Here is a 27,335-nt window from a genome sequence, read left to right as displayed (position 1 = left end):
CCTAATGATAAGGCATAGAGGTAGAAATTGCTTAAGCTTGCAGAAACAGAATGTATACATAGCTTGGTTAATAGCATATTCGTGATTTATTAGTCTATTATTTAGGAAATGTTATTTAAGTAAGTTAATTATTTTGGTTTTTATATCTTTAATAAGCATCACTATTCTAGAAGACTATATATAGTGTTCTATATATACATATATATATATGTATATATATATGCACATTCATGTTTGAGGTCACAGGAAAACTTAAAGGATTCAGTTTTCTCCTTTCATTTGGTAGGTCTCAAGAAGTGATTGAACTTAGGCCTTTGAAGCCTTGGTGGCAAGCACTTTTAGTCACTGAGCTACCTGGCTGGTCCCATGACTTTTTTTTTAAAAAATAAATACTTAATGTTCCTAACAATACTAGATGTTGTACCCATAGATATTTAATGCATTATTGTGGAATATCACATATTCTTGTGATTATGTCTTTGAAAAAGTCATTTTCTAGTTTAGAGATGTCTTTTGGGAATAGATTACCTGCTTAATGCATGCAAGGTCTTAGATTCAATTACCATCATCTCTTCTTTTTTCTATCACCTCTGCTAGGCATCAAATGCATCTGTCAGACTTTGCTTTTTCAAATCGTATCTATGATATTCTTCCAAAGATGACAAGCATTTACCTCCATGTTAATCTTTCCATGTCCCTTTTTTGGTAGTTTGAATGAAATGACCTCTATAGGTTCATAAGGGAGGCACTATTAGGAGGTGTGCTCTTGTTGGAAGAAGCATGTCACAGGGGGTGGCTTGGAGGTTTCAAATGTTCAAGCCAGGCCCAGTATCATTCTCTCTTCCTGCAGCCTTTAGATCTTGATTGATAACTTTCAGCTACCTCTCCAGCACCATATCTACCTGCATGCCACCATACTCCCAGCTAAGATTATAATGGACTAAACCTCTGAATCTGTAAGCCAGCCCCATTTAAATGTTTTTCTGTGGGCAGAGGCTGCTCAGTTGTTTCCAAGCTGCTCAGAACTGAATAATCACCCAGAAACTGTATTAATTACAACACTGCTTGGCCTATTAGCTTAGTTTTCTTATTAACTAACTCTTACATATTAAATTAACCCATTTCTATTATTCTGTGTATCACCACAAGATTGTGGCTTATCAGGGAAAGCTCTGGTGTCTGTCTTCTTCGACTGCTACATGGTGTCTCTTTGACTTCTCCATTCTCTCTCTCCATCTCTTCCAGCCTGATTATATTCTGCCCTGCCATAGGCCAAAGCAGCTTCTTTATTAACCAATGGTAATAAAACATATTCACAACATACATAGGGGAATCCCACATCATTTTCCTTCATGAGTTGACATGATCAGTGGTGTCTCTTCTCAGCAATAGAGACCCTAACTAAGACACCCTTAAAAGCTACTTCTGTGTCAGTGTAACACAGCACTGGTCCCCAACCAAAATAATAGGACCAGTTGTATTTCCTTACAAAAGGTCATCAGCACTATTGAACATTACACTTGGCATTCTCACATAGAATAGGATTGTTTGGAGGGTCATTGGTCCCGCACCTGAGTGTCTAGCCACTCTTCCCAGGCATCTGTATGCTATGTTTCCATAACTGGATGTGTTCTGTTGTTTGGGGAGGGGATAAAACAAATAGGCTTTGGAAGACTAGGGGAAGGGCAAGGACACTCCATCAAGTTATCCATGGGATAGCCATCATCCAGGCGGAATGCTATTATAGCCTTTTCCAAATCTTTGGACTTGTCACCATTTATTGTTTGTATTATAGTGCATATCAATGCCCAAGTAACCTAGAATTGTACCAGAATACTGTTCTCGTATATGGACTTTAACTAGATTTTCTTTCATTTGATACCATATTCTGGGATTTAGAGTACCCTTTTCAGGAAACCAAGGATTATATTCTATTATTAAATCTCAACATTCTTGCAGCTGGGCTTTAGACACTGTGGTACCACTATTTTTTATGAAATGATGTATCAACTCAATACGTGGTGTTGGTTTTCCTGCTTTTAGCCACACAGTGATCCCTGCTTATCTCCTTTTCAGAGGTCCTTGCATCCTCTCTTAGCTTTTCATTCAGTTTCCCAGTTCAGGCACCACTTGTTGACTTCACGGACCTAAGTAGATCTGTCTGTGAGACCTGGGATTTGAAGACCTTAAAGAATGGGATGGACTGCAGTCTAATGCTTCAGACAATGACTTCAGTTTCAGTGTACTGAGTACACTAATAGAACAAGGAAATCAATGAGCCAAGAAGGTTGATTGATTTTAGAAAAAAAAAACATGATCAGAAAAACATGTAAATGTCAATAAGCACATACTAAATAATATCAAAGCAGCTCTTTCTCAGAACATTCTCAGGATTGATCAATTTAAACACAATTGTCTGGCATGTACTGTAGCTTATATCTGGGAAAGCATGAAAGCAAGACAGAGGCCATATCCAGATTCAGGGTACACTGAGAACAGCCTTAAGCACGTCCTTTCACCAGATTAGATTCTATAGCTATGTTCTGACATCCAACAAGAATAAACATGTTTTATAAATTGAAAGCAAATCCTTGTATCAAAAGGCACGGAATCACATCCAAGAACAATCCTGGGAACAGAATGCACTGAGGTCAAAGGCCCTCTGCCTTTTTTCCCGGAGCCTCTCTCACCATGTGTCATCCTTGTAACTGTGTTTTGACAGAGCTTTACTAAAAGGTCACTTTAGAGTGGGCACATACATGGCTATGTTTTTATAGACTAGGAGGAACATACTGGGAAAAGAAATACACACACACACTCACATATGCACACACATGCACACACATGCACATGCACACACACATGCATACACGTACATACACATAAATGCATACACACACACTCACACATGCACACACATGCACATAAACACACAAATGCACACACACACACACACACGGAAGCATAAGGAAGATACCTGGCATTTACAGGCAAGCATGTGTGCACATCTAAATATTTTGACATGTAAGGATAGGCATGTATATGTGCCTTTGGGTCTTTGGGATGCAGGAGCAGGCATGAATGTGCTTCTTTGGTTCTGACTTTTCAGTTTAGATTTTGGATTTTTCTTTACACTCTAGGCTTTCTTTTTGTATGCATAGGTGATATTTTGTCTCATTTTAATTGTAGGTTTCTTTTGGTTTTCTTGTTTGTGTGGCTTTTCTTTCATGAAACCAAATATTTCCTGGCCATAGTAAAACTTTATTACCCACAAAGTCACCACCAAATATTTTGATATGGGGGAAAAACACTAAGTGTTTCTTCATTATTTCTTGATTAACATGCTTTTACTGAAAACTTCTTATATCCTACACCATAGAAAAATCAGGCCAGACTTGTAAATCATTGATTTGTTTCCCTAAAAATCCTGTACTGGTTGTAATTAAAGTTCACATGGGCACTGGTTTGTTATTTGAATAAAAGTTACCCATATCAGAACTATATTCTCTTCTCATTAAAAGTTTTAAGGCATGAGAAGATGTAATTGTGTGTAACATACTTATCCCACAAATCTGAGGACTGGTGCTCAGATACCTGTAAAAGCCTGTCAGCATAGTGACCCACCTGCAGTGTTGGAGAGATGGAGATGGGGATTCCCTGGTTAAGCTGTGTACTAAGCTAACTGAAATGAGGAGTTCAAGGTTCAGAGAGAGATGAGAGACCCTGACTCAGTACTAAAGGAGAGCAATAGATAAAAATACCCAATGTCAGCCTCAGGCATCCACATGTGCATACATACCACATGTATATGCTCCCACATATGTACACATGTCCACACATTTAAACACAAATACATTCATGCACAGCACACACACACACACACACACACACACACATATATAGAAGCCCCAACTTTTAAAGTTGTGATTTTTGATGCATACAACCCTAGATTTTACTTTTAAAATGGACAAATACCTTATGACAGATTTTAAAGGTGTGTTGCATTTATTTGAGTTTTGTCTAAGCACGCCTATGTAACATAAAAAAAAAACCCATAAAATTGTAGATATGCCAGGTAAGGTAAAAAAAATAACAGTTATTGCTGCTATTTTTTTTGTAGAGAATGTTAACAGAGGTAGGTTACCCTACTATTTAATATGCATACTGGCTACCTGGCTATCTGATATTGCATTCCCTTCTAAATTTAAATTTTCATGTCTTTTGAAAGAAGAGACTGTTTCTGGCTCAGCCTTGTTAAGTGAGATGGTACCAAAGCCAGAGATTTCATCACTACCAGGCTCTTTTCCATCATGCAAAGTCACAGCTTTATCCATGCAAAGCTTCCCCCATTTTTCAGTAGGAGAAAAGGAAACTATGAAAACTTCTCAGGGATCACTGGTTAGAACACCATACAACACGGTGAAATTCAGTCTCTAGTTACCAGAAAGAAAAGATGCATGCCAGGAATATGAAATGATTCTCAGAATAAAATAGACATACTTCAGATTTTTAAATAAACCTTGGAAGGTAGCAAAGGGTTAACAATGCAAAAGGAGCTAGGAAACTTGCGATAATGTTTCCACGAGCTGTTGCGGTCCTGTGGAGTTTGGGCTTCTTGAGTGGCTGTTGTGCCCGATTGAAGGCTAAGATTTGTAACTGCGTGTTTCCTTCACACAGGCTTGCTTCTCTGCTAGGCAGCTGGTGGAGATATTTCTACAGAACCGTAGTCGTCCATCTATTTCTAAGGAGGACTTTAAGCAGCTAAGTCCAGGGATTGTCCAGCAACTACTCAGCTGCTCTTGCCAAACGCCCAAGGACCACCAAGAAAAGCCCCCACCCACCACTCTGGAGAGTAAGTCTGGGTTCCTCACCAGTGTGCACAGTGCATGTGGTAATAGCAGGAAATGGAGAATGCTTACTGTGTAGAAGGAGCGGTCCTAAGCACTGTGCATTTTCCAACTTATTTAAGTTGTCTATGTAGCGAGGAGTGGCTGCTTTCTTTCTCGTTTTGCAGATGAAGAAGCACAGATATGCATATGCTAGGCCACAGCTTAGAAATTGTACATGTGATGACACTGGAAGTCAAACCTGAGCAAGTCAGTCCTGGGGTCCTTGATTCTGTTTGCTCTGATGTTTCCCAGTGAATTTTTTTGTCACCTTTGAGACAGAGTTTTTCTTTGTAACCCAGGTGGGATTCCCCCTGCTTTGTTCTCCCAAATGCTCGCTGGAATTGTGGATATGTACCAACATGTGAAATTGTTTTCAAAGAATATTTAATATTTTGTATATAATTCATGAAAATTGTTTCTGGCCTTCATATTTGACTAAATCATGAAGCATCTTAAAGTTCTACGATTCTTAAGGGGCCTGAAGAAAGATGAACCAGTAAGTGCTTACTAGGGAACCAAGGGAACCTGACTTGGGTTCCTAGCACCCAAGCGAAAAAGCTGGTGTAGTGGCATGTGCCTGTAGTCTCAATTCTGGGGAAGTAGAGACATAAGTATCCCAGGGGCTTGTAATCTAGGCAGATTGATAAATTCTACGTTCTGTGAGAAACTCTGCTTTAAAAAAATAGTACAGCGCGGTTGAGGAAGACACTGTGTTGATACCAGCCTCCACATTCATGAATGCGTACACACACACACACACACACCTCTATGGTTCCTTCATAGTTGAGAAGTGGCAGGGTAAAAGAGAAAACATATCAGTATTAGAATCTAAAATGTATACCTGAGACATATCCTTTATTCTCAGGACCTGTGTGATCTTAAGCAATTTCTACTTCCACTTCTCGGGACTGGCTTTTTTCAACTCACTGGGAAGTAGGTGACCTGGTACAGGACTTTCAGCAATCCACACATCCTGGAACCTGTGAAACATGAGAGCATATTGGGGTAAATAAAGGCACATGAGCTGGTCTGTGTTGGAGGTGCCCAATTCAGGGAGATGGCAGCCTTCTAGGAATGGTTGGTGGCCTTAGCTGTGCAGGGATCAATTACTACACTCTCCTGGCTCCCTCTGAGTTACTATAGCAGTGACTCATTGATTTTTGTAGGGAACCTACAGGTTCAGATTGGATAGAGTTTAAAAATATGTGAAATACATTAAAGTGCTATATGTTTATGACCTTTCCCAAAAATGGTGCCCAAGAATAGCTATGATATAAAGAAAATATAACCCTTCAAGCACTTTCATTAATATGACCATACATCTGATATATATGAACAATATATATATATATATGGTGTATATTTACATTTTGATATATAAATATATATGAGTATGCATATTTTTTAGAACATGGTCTCTGTGATAGACTGTAATGCCTACCATTTAAAAATTGAATTATTCAACTATTCATCTGTAAGCTACAATGGATTCTTGAGCAGTAGTAGTTCATTTTGAAGGTTTTTTGTAAACAAAAGCATGTTTTGTTTATGTTTATGACCTTTCCCCAAAATGGTGCCCTATACCTATACTTTAGGTATAGGTGGCTATACCTAAAACTTCATAGCTACTGGAAGGAAAAACACTTCACGAAGGTGAGAAGCCCAGAAACTCAACATGTGTACTCATTGCTGCCCACAAGTGATGGGGACAGTAGTTTGATAGTTATGAGCACCCGTGGACATGGTCACACTCCCACCACCTGGCCTGGTGCCTGGCGGATACAAACCCCTTACAGAAAAGCTGTTTGAACCTAAGATCTATGAAAAATAAGGTGAATGATTTATCCTCTTTTTTTGAACTTCTAGACTCTTCTAGGGAAATCTTTAAAAATATACCATTGATAGCAGACAGTAAAGAACACGTTGTAACAGCTGTCTCTGCAATTTAAAATGTGGCATCATGTAATCAACGAAGGCTTTAAAACTTAGAGCAATGTAAGATGCTGCATTAAAGTGGGAGGGACACAGGGAGACATTAATAATGAAATAGAGTTCAGTGGGTTTTAACCTATGCCTTAAGTGCCACCCTCAACCTTATTTCTAGAAAGGACACATATGACCATGTTCAGATAAAATTTCAGACCTTTAAATTTTAAATGCTTTAAGTGGCTGCTCAGGCAAGGCCTATAATTTAGTGTGTAGTTCAAGTTCTGTCACAATGGGAAATGTTGAGACAGAAACTCTTTTTAAATTATCAGTCACCAATCAAGATATCATGCTTGGCCTGGGGCTGAGAACAACAAGTTTATCACTTCCGAGATATCCTACCTGCAAGAAAGAAGGCAAAATCTAACTCACTGAGGACCTAAAGAGACTTTACAAGCTCCGAAGTTATGGAAATGTCCATTTTCCCTGCAGCATCGCTTTGTTGTTGCCCACAGGACAAAGAGAAGAACAGGGGGATAGGATGTGAGATCCGTCCAGACTCTGAAGTGCCCTATGAGGTTTTCTTGACACTTTATGGTCTTTTAAAGGTACTATTAGAAACCTTGAGTTGCCCATGTTGAAATTCTAATAACTTTGTGTATTTAGGTGAGAACCATGGCACTTGCGAATAAAGTCCAGCTGGGAATGGATGGGCTATGAAAACCTTCAAACATGTTTTAATAGCATGGGAGTCCTTGTGTGCTTAATAAATTAGAAAGAAATAAAACAGCTGTGTAGGTATATGACCATCCCAGCCATCCTTAAAGTTATTAAAATTAATTGTTGTAAAATATGCACATCATAAAATTTATCTTCACTCCTTTCCACAGATACAGAGGAAGGGAGCCAGGCCCCATGAGTTCTCAGCACATGCTGTACCGCTTGGCCTGTAGTCCTGACTCCTAATTGCTTTGCTTTGTATAATTCAGCAGTGCTCTGTATATTCACATAACTATGAAACAACTAATTTTTTTGTATTTCCAAATCGAGAAAACCAGCTCTTCATAGTCCCCTAGGCCATTATGGAGAGGCTCAATAGTGAAGAGGTAGCAGAGGAGGTGAGAAGATTGATAACTGGCAATTTCTTTTCTCGTCTTGGTACACTACCAACTCCCTTGATCCTGGTAAAATGAGAACTAGAAATAAATAAAGCTCCCTCTTAAAACCTCAAGCTTATTGCTGTGTACCCCTTTGCATCACTAAAATGATCTGATGTGAAGGGTGAGCCTCCTAGAAAGCCTGAGTGTGATGGGAAAGGAACATTACTTTCTTAATAAATTTATATTTGTTCTTTGACAATTTTATGCTTATGTAGAATGTATTTTTATAGCTACCTCTAATTCTCTTCTTCCACTAACCCAAATCCCCAATACATCCCCCAACTTCCTGCTCTCTTCTTAAAAAATAAAAACAATAACAAACAAACAAAAATAACCAGGGAGTCAAGTTAGTGCTGCCCACATGCTGATGAAACCTACCAGCAGTGACATCCGTGAAAGATATGACTACCTCTCCATCCCCTCAGCTAGGAGTGGGGCCTCATGGTAGCCTCCTGCAAGATTCTTCTAATATAATAAACTTGAAAAGAATATTTTCTTTGAACTACAGTTGAGGTGGTAGAGATAGCTAAGCAGGAAGGACTATGCACAGCTCTTAGAGAGGACCCAGATTTGGTTCCTCACATTCATATTAAATAACTTACAACTGCCTGTAACCCCAGCTCCAGATAATCTAACACCTTTGGCCTCTGTAGGCACCTACACAGTGATGTGCACAAACATAGATGTAGTCACAGGCTGCTCATTCATTTTCCGGCCACCAAGACCCAAAATAAGAACACAGAAACTATATTAATTGCAACACTGCTTGGTCTGCTAACTTATGCATCTTATTAACTAACTCTAACATCTTAAATTAACCCATTTCTATTAATTTGTGTATCGCCACAAGGCTGTGGCTTACCAGGTATAATTCTGGTGTCTGTCTCCTTCAGCAGCTACATGGCGGTGACTACATGGCATCTCCTCGACTTTACCTACTCTCTCTCTATATATCTTCCAGCCTGACTATATTCTGCCCTTCTTTAAGCCCAAGGCAGATTCTTTATTAATTAAAGGTAATAAAACATATTCATAGAGGGGAATCCCATATCACCTCCCTTTTTCTGTCTAAAAAAGGTTTTAACTTTAACATAGCAAAATTACATATAGCAAAGCAGTTATCAAGCAAGAATTATAGTTATAATATTTAGTACATTTACATTTCACAAATTAAGAAAAATATACTATCATCTATCATATCTTTATGAGTTTTATATTGAATCTATCTTTTATAATTATAACTATCTTTCTTCAACTCCATCAAAGACTCCTGAAGGATATAATATTACCTAAGTAAACAGGAAGTGCATTATAAGCAACTTCCAAAATTCTAGAATTAACAGAGACATCTCGCTGCCTGGACAGTCACCCAAGTTCTTCTGCAACATAGGGGCATCCATCTTCTCCTTACAGGCCCATCGTGTCTGGGGGACTCTTCCATGAAACAGGAAATTTCAAAGATAGTTCTGCCTATATTGGCAGTTTGTCAGTCACTTTCTTCTGTGTCCTGCAGAATGTCTGGCAGACTCTTTCATGAAGCAGGAACCCAGAAGGGCTGTCTCACCTTCTTTAGGCAAGTTCAGCAGTCATTTTTCTGTGGGTTCTGCGTGTCCAGTTTATATAGCATATCATCCATCAGTCCAGACAAGAGAAGTTTCTTGCCCAAATGGCTAACAAAGTCCTTAGGAGCCTTGTCAATGCCCATCATCGTCTTGAAGAACATTGGTGCTGTCAGGAGCAGATGTGTCTCATTGTCATGAAAAGTCCTAAGTTCTTAAAACATTTTAGATCCCATATTCTGTAAGTCTTTCAAAGGTTTGAAGACTATCTATACAACTGAAATATATCTCTGTATATCTAGAAAACCTAACGTGACTACAAGCTTGACTATTATAGATAACTATAAATTAACCTGTGTTTTAAATTATACTTTACATTTTTAAATAAGCTGCACAAACACAATACCTTAAACAAGAGCAAAAATACATGTAACAAAATTGATCTTAAATTTGTATCAATAGACCAAAATCCATAAAATGCAAATTATCTCTATATCATATCCTCCTTTAAATGAAAACAAACATTTATAAACAACATTTGAGAATTTGTGCATAACTTTTCCAAACTGCTTCCTGCTTTTTGTGGGGCAAGTATTTTTTTGGGGAAATGGGTTCATGGAGACCCTTTGGGAGGTCTTAGTCCATCAAATCACATTAGTTTGTAAGGAGTCCACAGGTTCTCATCCTCTGTGGAAACAAAAGCAGAGCCTCTTTACCAAAGGAGCATATCCTTATGTCTGTACTCTTTAAGTTACTTTTCTGTCTCTTTAAAGACTTTGTTTTATTTTTAAGAACTATTACTCTTCATAGCTGTCCATATTGTTTTTATTGTCTCTCCCAAGTCTATGCACACTTATCCAACACTGTGATCCATTCAGAGGTCTCTTTCATCTGAATCTGTCTTTATTGCGTGTGTGCATGTCTGTTATTACTTTCTGACCAAGAGCACTATTTTATAATGCTAAACAGACATGGCTATGACCAACTCCATTTTCCTATCTCCTTGCTCCACCCAGTCCAATATGACAGAGGCATGTTTTCTGCCTCTGAGTCATGGCATATTGCTCCAGCTCTACAGTCACAGCAGGTCTATGCCACCATTAAGCAATTTGTAACATGCTGCTCACAGGCCCCATTTAAGTGCTCAGCCTCCTGAAAGAGCCAGAGCTGTTTGTACAACTAGCACAAACCAAGAAGCCCTCTCCTAAAGAAGCCTTGCAGCCTTTGCTGCCAATGCTGAGTCAGGAAGATCTCTCTTAAAGGCACTGCCATGCCTATGCTCATCTGAAAAAAAATACCGCTACCAAGAAGCTTCAGTAAACTCTGTGTTTGTGTCTATGTGTCTAGAATTCCTTTTTAAGCTCTCTCAGGTTTTATGTGTATGTAGTCATTCCACGTTGGGTGCCATTTTGTAGTCAGAGGCTGCTTGTTCATTTCCCAGCTGCCCAGACCCGAAATAATAACACAGAAACTTTATTAAATACAACACTGTTTGTCTTATTAGCTTAGACTTCTTATTAGCTAACTCTCACTTCTTAAATTAACCAATTTCTATTCTGTGTATCGCCACAAGGCTGTGGCTAAAGTAAAGTAAAGGGTAAAGTTCCAGCATCTGTCTCTTTCAGCAGCTACATGGTGGCCGCTACGTGGCATCTTCTCAACTGCACCTACTCTCTCTATATATCTCTTCCAGCCTGGCTATATTCTGCCCTGCTATAGGCTCAAAGCAGATTTTTTTATTAACCAATGTTGATAAAACATATTCACAGCATACAGAGGGGAATCCCACATCACAAAGACACTTTGTATCTATGTGCCTCACTTCCCTAAGTGGTGGGGTTTGATAGGTCCCCTCCCCAAGGCAGGGGGTTAAATAGGTCAGTATTGTCTATGATGAAAATGAAGTTTATATAGCTCATTTCCAAATGGATGATTTGGTGTACCAAATAGGCAGGGTTACAGGAGCAGAGCATAGGCATAACAAGTTAGCCACAAAGACCTCCTGAAACAAAGACATGATTTGCAAGGTGGTCAAAACAAGATGTAGTGGAAACAAAGGTAGGATTGTAAGATGGTTATTAACCTTTTGAAACAAAGATATGATTGTCATTCCTGAGTAAGGCCGTTTATAACCATTTATAGTTAAGGTTACAGGAAGGGACCTGAGACCTTTACAATAAGAATGTATTCTATTGGCTGATGAACAGAGTTCAGGGCTAGGGCCTAGAGGAAGGATCTGTGATTAGCACGAGGATAGATTCTACTCTTTTTTTTCCTTCTTTTTTTTCTCATTTTTTGTTAAAAATTTCCATCTCTTCCCCTCCTCCTCCCCCTTCCCTACCCTTCCTTCCACCCATACCCCCACTCCCTCCCTCTCCAAGCCAAAGAGCCATCAGGGTTCCCTTCACTATGTTAAGTCCAAGGTCCTCCCAACTCCCCCTAAGTCCAGGAAGGTGAGCAACCAAACTGACAAGGCTCACAGTGAGCCCGTCCATGTTGTAGAGTTCAAGCTCATCGCCGTTGTCCTTGGTTTCTCAGTCCTCCTCCATCATCAGCCACATTCAGAGAGTCCGTTTTGGTCCCCTGTTCCATCAGTCCCATTTCAACTGGACTTGGTGGTCTCCCATTAGATCTGTCCCACCGACTCAATGGGTAAATGCACTCCTCACGGTCCTGACTTCCTTGCTCATGATCTCCCTCTTTTGCTCCTCATCAGGACCTTGGGAGCTCAGTCTGGTGCTCCTACGTGGGGCTCTGTCATTTTCTCCATCCAATGCCAGGTGAAGGTTCTATGGTGATATGCAAGATATTCATGAGTATGGCAATAGGATCTGGACATTTCTGGCACCCTCTCCTCAGCTGCCCAAGGAACTAGCTGGGGGCGTCTTCCTGGACACCTGGGAACCCCTCTAGAGTCAAGTCTCTGCCAACTCTAGAATGGCTCCCTTAATTAAAATATATAATTCCTTGTTCCCATATCCACCCTTCCTATATCCCAACCATCCTATTCCCCCAAGCTCTTCCCATCTTCCACTTCACACTTTTCTCTCCCCATCCCCCATCCCCCATCCCACCCCACCCCCAAGTTCCCATTTTTTGTCAGGCAATCTTGTCTACTTCCAATATCCAGGAGGATAACTATATGTTTTTCTTTGGATTCACCTTCTTATTTAGCTTCTCTAAGATTTTTTATGAATTATAGGCTCGATGTCCTTTATTTATGGCTAGAAACCAATTATGAGTGAGTACATCCCATGTTCATCTTTTTGGGCCTGGGTTACCTCACTCAGGATGGTGTTTTCTATTTCCATCCATTTGCATGCAAAATTCAAGATGTCATTGTTTTTTACCGCCATGTAGTATTCTAATATGTATATATTCCACACTTTCTTCATCCATTCTTCCACTGAAGGGCATCTAGGTTGTTTCCAGGTTCTGGCTATTACAAATAATGCTGCTATAAACATAGTTGAACAAATGCTTAGCCAAAAGGCAGAGAAGCCATACAAGGATAGATTCTATTGGTGGAGCAGCAGAGTACACGGGGCCTCTTTTACGGGGATGTGTTCTATTCACTGCAGGATCAGGCTCTATACAATGCCCTGGGTACTGGGAAATTCAGGTGGAGGCTGGCTCCTAATAGAATAGCAGAGGATCACCAAGTAGCTTGATCACTTTTCGCTCTGGCATTCCAGGTGACTAGGAGTCATTCATTTGTTGAAGAAAATAGGCCTGTGTGGTTGACAATCCTGGTTTCTTCAATGCTTATGCTAAGCTATACTTCTTACACATATTGCACCATTAGAAACAATAAAAATAAAATCTTTAAAACTGCAATTAGTTTTAAGCATTATGATAGCTGAAGTATTCCATTTTCTTCTTGATTTTTTCAAACACATATATTAATTTTTTTAAAAAAGAATCTTAGAATCTTACTGTATCAACTACTTTTATAGTTGCTGTGAGAAGATTCCCAAGGGTAGCAGTGTAAAGAAGAAAGAACTTGCTTTGACTCACAGATCCAGGGAGCAGGCTGTCATGGTGGAGTCTGAGGGTCTGATCACATTACAGACGAAGTCAGAAAGCAGGGAGCTCAGCTCACAGACTCCTTTTTAATCAGTTCGGGATTTCTTTCCATACAATGGTGCTGTCTACACTTAAGATGGATCTTTCCACCATGATTCACTTAAGCTAGAAAATCACTCAGAGTGTTGTCTTCTAGATGATTCAAGGTTCTGCAGATGGATAACCAATTCAAACCACCACATTTACTTTGCTGATTATTAAATCAATATTTGGAGGCCTAGATACATGAAACAAATTTTAGAGGTTATAAGAATTCTTGTAAGAGTCTAAAATATAGATTGTTAAAATGTATATTATCAATTGTTCATATTGATGGATCAGTTTTAAGCTATAAAACTATCCATTTTAGTTACTGAGAGTACCATTAATTTTTACATATGTAATAATTGGAAGCATTAGGAGGAAGTTCTGCTGAAGGGTGTGTTCAGTTTGTTCATAAATGCAGGTCCACAATGGAGCCACACTTCATGCTCTCTCATCACAACTTCCTTGTCCCTGAAGTGTATAAAATGAGATAGGAGCTAGTACTGTGTCTCTCTGGGATGTTGCATTGGGCAGTAGAAGACATGCCTTTCTCTGTGGGTGGTGGGAAAACTGGGAATTTGCTTGCTTTGGAGATTTAAAATAAAATATCAGGTAACTCTGCACAAACACCTGCATCCCAGAAGAGGGAATCAGATCCTCTGTCAGATCACAACAGATGGTTATGGCCAGCATGTAGTTGTTGGCGATTGCACGCAGCACCTCTGGAAAAGCAGCTGCTAGTGCTCCCAACTGCTGAGCCATCTATAGGATCTCCATGGCTTGAGGCAACAACAGGATATCCAAGAGGAGTTTTGGTAAGGGTCTGGTGATGATGGTGTGCCAGAGGCCTTGAACCAGACCAGTAACTCATTGCAATCAGCGGGTGGGGCTGATTGGACACAAGGGTGCACTGTGTGACACCCCGCAGTTCCTGAAGCCATTAAGATGAGTGAAGAGGTGTTGGAAAGACAGAGGAGTGAAGTGGGGTTTTTGTTTGCTTTTGTTTTGTTTATAATTAATTTTGGGGGGATCGTGCTACGGGAGATACAGAGGGACTGGGAGGTGAGTGGAGTTGGGGTACATGATATAAAGTTCCCAAAGAATCAATAAAATGTTAAAATAAAACAAAGAAACATGGGGTAGCTTCAAAGCCACAGTGAAAACTTAGTCTTTGATGTAACAAAATAATTTGTTGACTCATAAACAACAGAAATGTATCTCTCCCAGTTCTGAGAGGCCCAAGATCAATGTGTTGGTAGATTCTGTTTAGCTGTGGTGGTGATGGGGTCTAATTTCTGGTTCATACACTGGGACCGCCTCACTGTCTCCCCCTGCTGGAAGTTCCTTATAAAGCACTTTCCTCATTCTCTTGGACAGAGCCCTCATGATCTAATGACCTCCCAAAGGCGTCTCACTTTCTTCATACTGTCACCTTTGGGGACTGGGCTGGGGGTGGGACAATAAACATTTAGACCACAGCAAATCATAGATGATCACAGCAGTTCCCTCTTTACCTGAAAAAGGAAAGTAATCCTTTATTCCACACAAAATTTATAAAATCATCGTATGTCCCAGTAAACTTACAGTAGGAGGGTGGATTTGGAATTTCTGCTAGTTGAGGCACGAGTGGACAGCAATGCACACTGACAGCCTTTGTCATCTCCTTTCACTAGAATATGGCTACAGCACAGTGGCTGTGACGATCCTGACGTTGGGCTCGATGCTTGGGACGGCGCTGGTCCTTTTTCACAGCTGCGAGAACTACGGCCTTGTTTTACAGCTGTTCGTGGGCTTGGCTGTGGGCACCCTCTCTGGGGACGCCCTGCTCCACCTCATCCCTCAGGTAATCTTCTCCTTTCTATCGCAGATGGGTTCTGTCTGGTTTTTCTTTCCATTCCACAACTTGAGATGTTTATGCAAATTTTTGGTGTGAACCTCAGTGAACAAATACAATGGCTGGTGTTTTTCTTGGAAAAAAGTGACTTTGCACCCACGGAAGAGAAGAGAGAGACAAGCAGATGTCGAGACCAGCCCCATTATCTTTGTTTTCGAAATGAAGGTGGTCAGGTTATTGGTTCGGATTAAGAAAGATTCAGAAAGCAACTATAACAGGCAGGACACACACACACGCACACGCACACGCACACGCACGCACGCACGCACACGCATGCGCACATAAACACAGTCTACAAGCGCGATGCTGGCTTTCTCAGCTCCTTCCTTCCACCATCATGCATCAGATCCATTTTCCCCGGCTTTTGGGTTCTGACTCAAAGTTTGTTTCTTCTCTGATTTCTTGCCAGTTGGATTTTTGCTTAGTTTCTGCCAAGGGGAAGCACCAGGGAAAATTTAGGAATGAAGGAAAGAGTAGCTTTTCTCCCAGCTTGGTCCTGACTCTGGCTCTCACAGCTGCTCCAAAAGTAGCAGATATACCGTCAGGTTGTGTCTGGAGGCTTCCTCCACAGCATCTCCTCTCTTGAGGTTTCAACAATGTCATTTTGTGCCTTTGCCTCATTAGAGCTATGGTGGAAATGGGTTCTTGGATGGCTGTTCTCTGGGTTCCTTGTTCCTTGGCCCTGCATGAGTCTCTGCCATACTGTCATCATTAGCATCATTGTCTTTGTGGTTGAGCCCCAGAATAGACTTCTCTTCTTCACTGTAATAATGATGGGGAGAGAAGAAGAAGAAGAGAAGAAGAAGAAGAAGAAGAAGAAGAAGAACGAAGAAGAAGAAGAAGAAGAAGAAGAAGGAGAAGAGAGAAGAGCGACGGAGGAGAGGCGAAGGAGGGAAGGAGAAAGAGGGAGAAGAAGAAAAGAGAGGGGAAGAAGAAGATGGAGCAGAAGGAGGGGGGAAAAGATGTTTCCGAAGATCCGGATGATGAGTAGAGATGGGAATATCCCTCCATCCCTCCCTCCCTCCCTCCCTCCCTCCCTCCCTCCCTCCCTCCCTCCCTCCCTCCCTCTGGTGTGTGTGTGTGTGTGTGTGTGTGCATGTGTGTACATGCTTGTGTGTGCATGCACCTACATCACCTACATGTATGAGTATGCATGCATGTGTTTGGGCATAACTGTGGTTGCTAGATATTATTACCAATGTCTTCCTAAGCCAGTCCTCACCTCACTGTTTGAGGCACGGTCTCTCACAGAACCTGGAGTTCACCATTTGGTCACACTGGCTGGCTGCTGAGTTTCAGGGATCACAGATACATGCTGTGACACTCAGCTTTTCATGTGAGTGCTAGAGATCTGAGGTCAAGCCCTTGCTTTTGTGAGATGAATCCTTTACTGACAGCCCTGGAATTCTTTCCTTGAGAAGTCAGAAGCAGCAGGCACATGGCTGTCTGTTGAAGTCTTCTGAGGCTTCTTTCTTTATGAGAAACGAAATGACAACTTGAGTTGGGACCCAGGTGAGGCAGGAGGCACAGCGAAGGAAGTCGGCTGTTTGTTCTTAATAGAAATGGTGATGGCGGACTAATGATCATGCCTCCTGAGAAGTAGGAAATGGTAAAAAAATTCCACAAGCTGCTGGCAATTTCCTCGGGATCACTGCTGTTGCTTAGAGATTCAACAATTATTTGATATTCAAAAAATTGCAAAGTGAGCATTGGAGAAATTAAACAAGCCCCTATTGGTTTTAATTTCCCTCATAATCTAATTTTCTGGAACTATTTCAAGACTCGGGTATTGCTCTAGGCAATGGCTACAGCCGTGTTCTAGGTCACTGCAGCAGATATAGAGATGTTTGTTGCCTGGGATCCTGGGAAACAGCAGGAGGTTGCCTAGATTTCCTCCAAGGAGTAGCACACAGCTGGGGAGCAAGCCTGGACTTGGGGTGCATAGGAAATGCTACAGATCTGTGCAAAAAAGTTAGCTTATATCTATGACATTTGAAGGAAAGATATGAGGACAAGAGTTACTGAACAGAGAATCTAGTGTAAAATGTGATGGAGAGCTAGAGAAATCTGTGATCCCTGGATGCGATCTGCATTTTCAACCATCTTTTCTCAAGTTAGAAAATGCCACTGCTTGACTGACTTTAAAACTGATGAATTTGTTCACTGTGAATATCTATATTTTCACATGAGATTGTGTTGTTCTTTTATTTACTTGTATGATATTATAATGCTCCTCACTTTATAAAATGTTGATCATATGAGTATGACACATACATCAGTGTTATTACCGAATAAGTCAGTACAAGGAGACCAGCATATTCTGGTTTCTACTTGTAACTACACATATGTGCTTACACATGTATATGTGGTATCCACTGGGGATTGGTTCTAGGACTCCTGAAGATACAAAATCCCACACGCATTCAAGTCCCTTTGTAAAAAAATTGTATAGAATTTGCATAAATCCTATGTATAGCTTGTTACTTTAAATCATTTAGATCACTTACAATATGTAAAATACCTGCAATACTATAGTACTCAGAGAGTAATATAGTGAGGAGAAATTCAGTTAATTTTTTCAGAGTATTTTCGTTCTATATTTGGTGGATATATATCCCAAGACTATATTACATAAACATAAATGATCTATATGCATTTATTTTTCCTTATTTGGCTTAGAAATATCCTATTTCTGCAAACCACTGAGCTATTTCACAAACTGATACTTTTGGGAAAGGAATACTAGGCGATAGTTACAAGCGGTCATAAAGGCAGTCAGGGACTGAGTGGACAAGAATGAATGAGTTAACTAGAGGGACGCTCACAACGCCCTTTAGAAAGCTGATAGCACTCCTGGTCATGCTGTAGGTGCAATTTCTCAGGCAGTTCTCTGTCCCTCCAGCAGGGTCCCAAATAACTACAGAGACTTTTTATTAATTATAACTGCTTGGTCGATAGCTTAGGCTTGTTTTTAGCTAGGTCTTATAACCTAAATTAACCTATTTGTATTAATCTATGTGCTGCCCTGAGGCTTGTTTATTTCATCTGCATACTGTTCATCATCTTGCTCGCTCTGCGGCTTATGGTGTCTCCCTCAAGTCTCCACCTTCTTCTCCCCAGCATTCTCTCTGCCCTGAAAATCCTGCCTAGCTACTGACAGTTTTTTTTAATTAAACCAATCACAGTGACATATATTCACACAGTATAAAGGACTATTCCACACATACACAACATATACTCTCTGATGTGTTGACTTTCAGGTAGATTTTTCTATTCAGGTAGAATAGAATTAAAAGTTTAATAGTAGTGGGGTATTAGAACACATTGACACGGGGCACACCTTGCATGTGTTCCATGCAGAAAGCATATAGACATCTTATGAAACATTATTAAACACACACACACACACACACACACACACACACACAGAGGAAAAAATAACGACATCTTGAAATTTGCAGACAAATGGATGAATCTAGAAAACATCATGTTGAGTGAGGTAACCAAGACCCAGAAAGACAAATATCATCTTTACTCACTAATAAGTGACTTTTAGACATAAATCAAAGAAAAACCAGTGTACAAATCACAATCCCAGAGAATGTAGACAACAAAGAGGACCCTAAGAGAGATATACATGAATCTAATCTACATGGGAAGTAGAAAAAGACAAGATCTCCTGAGTAAATTGGGAGCATGGGGACCATGGAAGAGGGTTGAAGGGGAGGGGAGTGGGGAAAAATATACCGCTCAATAAAAAGAATTAAAAATGCATTATTAATAGTAAAGTATAATGATTAAAAAACAGAAATGAACACATTGGAATTGAACAAAGCAAACAGAAGAAAAAGAACTAAAGAGAAGGCACAAGAAACAGAGAACTAATCATTTGTATACTTGAGAATCCCATAAAAACACTAAACTGGAAGCCATATATGCAAAATAATGTAGGATAAAGAGAGAGGCACATAAAAATAATAAGATAAAATTATATAAGACATGACATTATAAGACAAGGACCCTCAAAATGCCATTGAGCTCATTTTCAATTGGCAATCTACATGTATTCGTCTCTTAAGAGTAGTTTGCTTCCCTAGTGGGACATCCTTGGAGGAAACTAAATTTTTATTTGCAAGTGGTTATCAGCTGGAGAATTATCTGGGTTGGGCCATGTGCCACTTCTCTATTGAGCTCTAGGAACCCAAATGGTACAGCCCCGAGCAAACCCTCTGCATCTGCTGCAGTCTCTGTGACTTCATAGGCACATTGATCACGATGATGTAGAGGGCTTTGTTTTCCAGGTGTCCTCCATTCCTCCTCCTAGCTCTTACACCCCTTCTGCCTCCTCTTCCACAGGGATTCCTGAGCCTTGGGTGGGATTTGATGGAGACATCCAATTTAGAGCTCAGTGTTCTGAGGTCCCTCACTGCATAATATCTGGCCAAGGGTCTCTGTATTTGTTCCCATCTGCTGCAGGTGGGAGCTTCTCTGATGATGGCTGAGTAAGGTTACTGATCTATGATATAGCACAATGTCATTAGGAATCATTTTATTGCTACTCTTTCTTTTCTTTCAGAACACTAGTATTTGGTTTTACCCAAGGTCAATCCTGGGCTACCTAGTGTCAGGTTCTTGCTCACACAAGCACTGTTGGGTGTGGGTTCCAGCTCATGGAGTGAGCCTTCTGTCAAATCAGATGGTGGTTGGTTCCTCTCACAAGATTTGTGCCACCGCTGCCCGAGCATATCTTCCAGATGGGACATCATTGTAGATCAAAGCATTTGGTGCTGGCTTGATATTTACATTTCTCTCTTGTGGCATGGAGAGTACTTTCTTGTACCAAAGATGGTAGAACATAGGGACGAAGACTCTACGGAGGTACCATCTTGACTTCTCCATGTTCAATAAGTTATATAAGTATTGTCTTCAGCAATGGGGACTTGATATTTCTTTGTGAAGAGCAACCTACAGTCTAGGTAACATCCTGGGTTGTTTGAGGATTCCCATGGGACCTCTTTAACCAACAACTCAATTAGATGTAACCCAATTCCAGTACTGGAAGCTTCATTTGGTGACAGAAGATGGCCAGTTGGGGCTCTGTCTCTCCCATTATTTGACAGATTCATTTAGATAACCTTCATATATGTATATGTTTTAGAAAGCTTCTTGTATATTAGGTTTCCATACTACCCCTCAAATGGCTCTTAATATTAGCTGTATCTTCACATATTTCCTCCTTTATTCCCCTCTTAACCCCCCTCCACTTGATCCACCCATTCCAATCCCCTACATCCATCCATAACTATCTATTCTATTTCCCTTTTCTAGTGAGATCTACCTGCCTACCTTATCCCAGCCGGTTCCTTACTCTATGGTTCCTAACTCTGTGGTTCTATAGATTATAGCTTGGTTATCTTGAGTTAACAGCTAATATCTACATATTGTGAATACAAACCATATTTGTCTTTCTGGATCTAAGTTAGCTCACTTAGGATGATTTTGTTTTATAGTTCCATCTACTTACCAGTCAATTTTATGTTTTTTTTTTTCATGGCTGAATGATGGTCCATTGTGTAACTGGTGAAACATATCACATTTTCTTTATCCATTCTTCCGAGGGGCATATAGGTTGTTTCTACTTTCTGGCTATCATGAATAGACCAGCAGTAATCATGGCTGAACAAGTATCTCTGTGATAGGATGAAACATCCTTTGGGTATATGCCTGAGAGTGGTTGTGTTAGTCAGGGTTCTTAAGGGTAATAGCACTTACAGAATAAATCTCTCTATATAGAAAGAAGATTTATTAGAACGACTTACAGGCTGCAATCCAACAGTGGCTGGCTGCAATTGGAAAGGTTAAGAATTCAGTAGTTTTTCAGTCCAAAAGGCTGGATGTCTCAGCTGGTTTTCAGTATACACTGGAACTACAAAGAAGTAGGCTCTAATGCCAGTAAAGGAATGGAATTGCTAGCAAGATGAGGGCAAGAAGGCAAAGAACAAATTCTTTCTTCTTCCATGTCCTTATATAGTCTTCCAGATTAAAGGTTTGTCTTCCCTCCTCAAGATCCAGATTAAAGGCAAACCTTTTTCCAGGCCCAAAAGATCTGAATTAAAGGTGTATCTTCCTGCATTATATGTCTAAGCAGATCCTAACATGCTGTAACTGTCCTTTATATAACCATAACACATTATAAATTTAGAACAAGTGGCAGTGTCTCTTGGGGGATTATTCTTTTAGTATCTCACACTTAAATATGGTAGCCATTAATATTTTCTTAACTGATGTTATAGCACATGATAAAGAAATTGAGGGAAAAACACAAATATCTGTACAATGACATTCTTAAAAAAATAGAACAGAAACACCCATGTCAACTAGAATCCTCATTTTTGTAACTGTTTACATGGACTTAGCTGGTATATACAACTACTTTCCTCTACTTCCCACTGTGTATTTCTTCCACAATCTACAAGCACCTCAGTATATCTTGGCTCTTTTCCTGGAGAAGGGACACAGCTTCATTCCTCATGGGTCTGTGTCCTTTGTCATTCTGCCTGGATTAGGCTGTCATAGTTTCCCATTGGTTTTAGTCATTGAACATGGTAGCACTAAGAGATGCCCTAAAACATCTCCTGCACGTGAGATATAATTTTCCTTACCTCATTGTGAAAGGAAATCCAACTTCTCCATGGTAATCTGGATCAGTCAACTTTCCTAAAACTGGTATTCCGTTGTTAGCCTGTTGACGAAAGGGCTTCAGAAGTCCAAAGTGGCCAGGGGAAAGTCTTAGCTTCCAGTTCAATGGAATGTTTCTTGTGGCTCCTGGAAGAAGTGTTCTCCTCTCTGGAACCGAAATCTAGGGCAAAAGGATTTAGCATCCAGGAAATAGGAAATAAATATTTTCCTAGTGGGCCACTAGGGGTGATAGTGAACAAAACTATTCCCTTTTCCAGGCCTTCATTCCTGGATCCTTGGATCCCACCTATGCTAGAACTCATACCATGTACTGGGTGCTGATTCAATGCACAGACCGCTTCTAAAGAACCCTGTCCTAGACTCCTGAGTTGCTGCCACTTAATTGGCACTGTAACTGTGACTTCAAGAGTCCATTCCATCTTTCTATCAGGCCAGCTCCTTCAGGATGGTGAGGAACATGATAAGACCAGTGGATTCCATGATCCTGGGCTCATCGTTGCCCTTCTCTGTGTGTCAAGTGAGTTCGTTGATGAGGAGCAATACTTTGTGGAATACCATCATGGTGGTTTTTAGCAGAAGCATTACATGAAGGAAAGGGAACTCCATAACCAGAATAAGAATCTATTCTAGTAAGGACAAAATGCTGTCCTTTCCATGGAGGAAGTGATCCAATATAGTCAGCCTGCTACCAAGTCGCTGGCTGGTCACCCTGGGGAATGATGCCATATCTGGGGCTCAGTGTTGGTCTCTGCTATTAGCAGATCTGGCATTGAATAGCAACTGTAGGCAGGTCAGCCTTGGTGAGTGGAATACCATGCTGCTGGGCCTATGCACAACCTCCATCTCTGCTACCATGGCTGCTTTGTTCATGAACCCATTGAGTAATGATAGGAATGACTGTGGAAAGAGACTGACTGCCCTCAGAACATCTTACCTATTTGATTATTAAACTCCTCCTTACCTGAAGTCACCTTTGGATGAGCATTGGACATAAGCATCGTATCTTCATGTCCTTCACCCATTTGGAGAGATCTACCCTTGCACTTCTTCCCCAAATGTCTTTCTCACCAATTTTCCAATCATGCTCTTTCCAAGTTTCTGACCATCCAGCCAATCCATTTACTAGAGCCCATGAGTCAATGACCATTTGCCCATCTGGTCATTTCTCCTTCCATATAAACTGTGACCATATGTACTGCGGAAGTTCTGCCCAATGTGAAGATTTCACTTCACCAGTGTCTTTCAGCCTCATCCCCAGAAAAGGGTTGTAAGGCTACAACTTTCCACTTCTGGGTGATTCTTGCCTAATGTGTAGAACCATCAGTAAATCAGTCTTTTTTTCTGTCAGTAGATCATAGGGAACACTCAGTGTTTACCTGGCAGCAGATAACATTGTAGTGGGAGTAGAATCTATAGGCATTTGGGTGACTTTTTCATGTAACTTACTTGTGCCTTTAGGACCTGCTCAGGAAGAGTCATGTATACACCACTCACATTTATTAGTATATGGTTGCTGTTCACACCCTACTTTATGGCTTTGTGGGCCCGATAACACCTAGCTTATGATGGGTATCAGGTTGCATGATAACTTTTGGCTCATTGTGAAAGGGTAAGTTTTCACTACGTCCCAATACTAGGTCAAGAGCTGTCTCTTTCAAAGAGAGAACAGTTGTCTGCAGATGATGGTAGAGCCTTACACCAAAATCCCAAAGCTGGGTTCAGGTAGATCAATTCTTACTTTCCTGAGGTACCAACACATTGATTTCCATAGTGCTGTACAACTTTGCAATCCCACCAGCAATTGATAAGGGTTCTCTTTACTCCACATTTTTGGTTTTATTGATCTTAGCCATTCTGACAAGTGTTAGATGAAATCTCAAAGTAGTTTTGATTTGCATTCAATGATAGCTAAGGACATCTTTAGGTATTCATTTGAACATTCTCTAAGTGTTTATTGGATATTCAAGTTTCCTTATTGATAATTCTCTGTTAGATCTGTACCCCATTTTAAAACTGGGTTATTTATTTTCTTGATATCTAGTGCTTTGAGTTTTTTTTATATACTTTAGATATTAAACCTCTATCAAATTTGTAGTTGATAAAAATATTTTTCCATTATGTAGCTGTCAACTTTGTCCAAATGATGCTGTCCTTTCCTGTACAGAAGCTTTTCATTTTCATGAGGTCCCATTTATTAATTGTTTATCTTAGTGCCTGTATTAATAATGTTCTGTTTATAAAGTCTTTTCCTGTGTCGTGTGTTCAAGGCTATTTTCTACTTTCCCTTCTATCACATTCTGTACATCCAGTTTTATGTTGAGGTGCTCAGTTGGGAGTTGAGTTTTGTGCAGCATCATCAGTATGAGTTTATTTGGGTTCTTCAACATGTAGTCCTCCAGTTTGGCCAGCATCATTTGTTGAAGATACTGTCTTTTTTTACATTGTGTATTTCTGGTTTCTTTATCAAAAACCAGATGTCCATGGCTATGTAAATTTATGTCTTGGTCTTCAATTCGATTTTGTTAATTGACAGGTTTGTTTTTGTGTTATCATGTTTGTTTTATTGGTATCCTGCTTTTTTATTACTATTATTTATAGTACTACTTAAAATCTGGGTTGGTGATACCTTCCATAGTTCTTTTTTTTTCTAAGTTGTTTTAGCTATCCTGCTTTTTTTTATGTTTCCACATGACATTGAAAATTGTCCTTTTAAGATCTGTGAAGATGTATTGGAATTTTGATGGGATTGCATTGAATCTGTATGTTGCTTTTGGTAGAATGGCCATTTTTACTATATTAATCCTACTGATTGATAAACATGGAGATATTTCCATCTTCTGATAGCTTCTTCAATTTCTTAAGGTTTTTATTATACATGTCTTTCATTTGCCTGGTTAGAGTTACTCTAAGATATTTTATATTATTTGAGTCTATTGTAAAAAGTGTGGATTCCCTGATTTCTTTCTGTCTATTTATCATTTGTATTTGTAAAGGCTACTGATTTTTGTGAGTTAATTTTGTATTCAGTTACTTTGCTGAAAGTGTTCATCAGTTGTCAGAGTTTTCCAGTGGAATTTCTAGGGTCACTTAGGTAGAGTATCACATCATCTGCAAATAAAGATACTTTGACTTCTTCATTTCCAAGTTATATTCCCTTGCTCTTCTTCAGTTGTCTTATTGTTCTAGCTAACAAACTCATTCTGAGGATTCCTGGAGGCAGGATTGCTATTTTGGACTTAGGTAGAGGTAAGAGCCAGTTGCTGGCTGTTTTGTTTTCCTGACCTTAGGTTGAACTCCAATATCTGTCTCTGGGTTTTTATTAATTGTACTACACTTTAATTACTTTATTAAATAGGTATGGGGAGAGAGTGGGCAACCTTCTTGTGTGCCTGGTTCTAGTGGAATTGCTTTTAATTTCTCTCTATCTAAGTGGATGTTGGTTACGGACCTGCTGTAAACTGCCTTTATAATTTAAGGTATGTCCCTTGTATCCCTAATGTTTTATCATGAAGGGGCATTGGGTTTTAGCAAAGGCTTTTTCTCTACCAAATGAGATTATCATGTTGTTTTTTTCAGTTTTTTTATGTGGTGGATTGCATTTATTGGCTTACATATGTTGAACCATCTGTGCACCTCTGGAATGAAGTCTACTTGGTCATGGTGAATGATCTTTTTGATGTGTTCTTGGATTCAGTTTGCAAGTCTTATATTGAGAACATTTACATTTATGTTCATAAGCGAAATTGGTCTGTAGTTCTTTCTTTCTTTGGTATTTAGGTAGTTTGGTTATTGGGGTAACTGTGTTCTCATAAAATGAGGTTTTATACCAAAACATTGGTAATGTTCCTTCTGTTTCTATTTTGTGGTATAATTTGAAAAGTATTGGCATTAACCCATCTTTGAAATTCTGATTAAATTCTGCACCGAAACAATCTGGGTTTGGCTTTGGGGGCTGAATAGGAGACTTTTAATACTGCTTCTATATCAATAAGGGTTATAGGTCTGTTTAAATTGCTTATCTGATCTTGATTTAACTTTGGTAAGTGATAAGCACTGAGAAAATTTCTTTTAGATTTTCCAGTTTTTTGAAGTACAGGTTTTTAAAGTATGTCCTTGTGATACTCTGGATTTCTTTGGTGGCTAATGTTATGTCCCCCTTTTCATTAATAATTTTGCTAATCCATATATTCTCTCCCTTCCTTTTTGCCAATTTGGATAAGGTTTTGTCATTCTTATTAATTTCCTCAGCAACCTTTGGAAAGCCTTGCTGGTCTGAGGTTGCAGTCTATCATGGCCTGGCAACTTTTCCCAAAGCTTGGCAACATGAGGACTCCTTCCCCACCAGGGAGACTTCTTGTTCTCTACATGCCCTTATGTAGAGAATGTCTCCGGGCTGGGAGGACTGACCTTATCTCAAATCTGTCTCTAAGCCTGGGTAGAGTGACCCTTGTGGTAACTTGTACCAGGAGCTTTGCTATATAACCCTGCTGCCACATACAAAGGCTTATAACATGAGTGTGCCACTTAATGAAAATTAGGATTTATCCCCAGGCTCCCCAATCCTACATATTTCTTATTTACTGAAATAAAGTGGAGCTGGTTCACCAAGGTCATTTTACAGTGAGCTCTCCAGTACCGACAGCCCTCTGACCCCTCCTCCGTGCTTCTGCTCCATCCATCCTCGTGAACCAATGTACCAAGAACCTCAAGAAAGAAGCAGAGTCACAGAAGCAAGTGTTTGTTTCATTTATTTTGTATTGTTATATTTGTTTTTATGTTATTGATCTTGTACTTGAATTTGATTATTTCTTGCCCTCTATTCCTTTTGGGTGTGATTTCTTCTTTTTTGTTCTAGAGCTTTCTACTAGGTGTTTAAATTAAATTTAAATTTAAATTAGAGATCTCTAATACTAGTATTGATATCTCTAATTTTTTATGCAAGCACTATCTTCATTGTGTACCATAAGTTGGGAAATGTTGTGTATTCATTTTCATTCAATTCTAGGAAGTCTTTAATTTCTTTCTTGACTGATATTCACTTGGTAGAGAGCTCTTCAATTTTCATGAGTCTGTAAATTTTCTGTTGTTGTTGATATTC

General features: G+C 39.8%; 1 protein-coding gene across 1 annotated transcript in view; it reads left to right on the top strand.

Annotated features, from left to right (window-relative positions):
* Slc39a12 (solute carrier family 39 member 12) overlaps positions 1-27,335 on the top strand; it is a 99,697-nt gene that overhangs the window by 22,524 nt on the left and 49,838 nt on the right. Inside the window, exons 6-7 of the mRNA XM_038334700.1 lie at positions 4,678-4,852; positions 15,318-15,487. Of these exons, the coding sequence (XP_038190628.1) occupies positions 4,678-4,852; positions 15,318-15,487 (345 nt within the window). The remainder of the gene's footprint in view (positions 1-4,677; positions 4,853-15,317; positions 15,488-27,335) is intronic.

The sequence above is a fragment of the Arvicola amphibius genome, chromosome 6 (assembly GCF_903992535.2).
Source record: "Arvicola amphibius chromosome 6, mArvAmp1.2, whole genome shotgun sequence".
In the NCBI taxonomy this organism is placed as follows: domain Eukaryota; kingdom Metazoa; phylum Chordata; class Mammalia; order Rodentia; family Cricetidae; genus Arvicola; species Arvicola amphibius.
The sequence above is the reverse complement of the archived record's forward strand: the minus strand, read 5'-3'. Positions and strand labels throughout refer to the sequence as shown.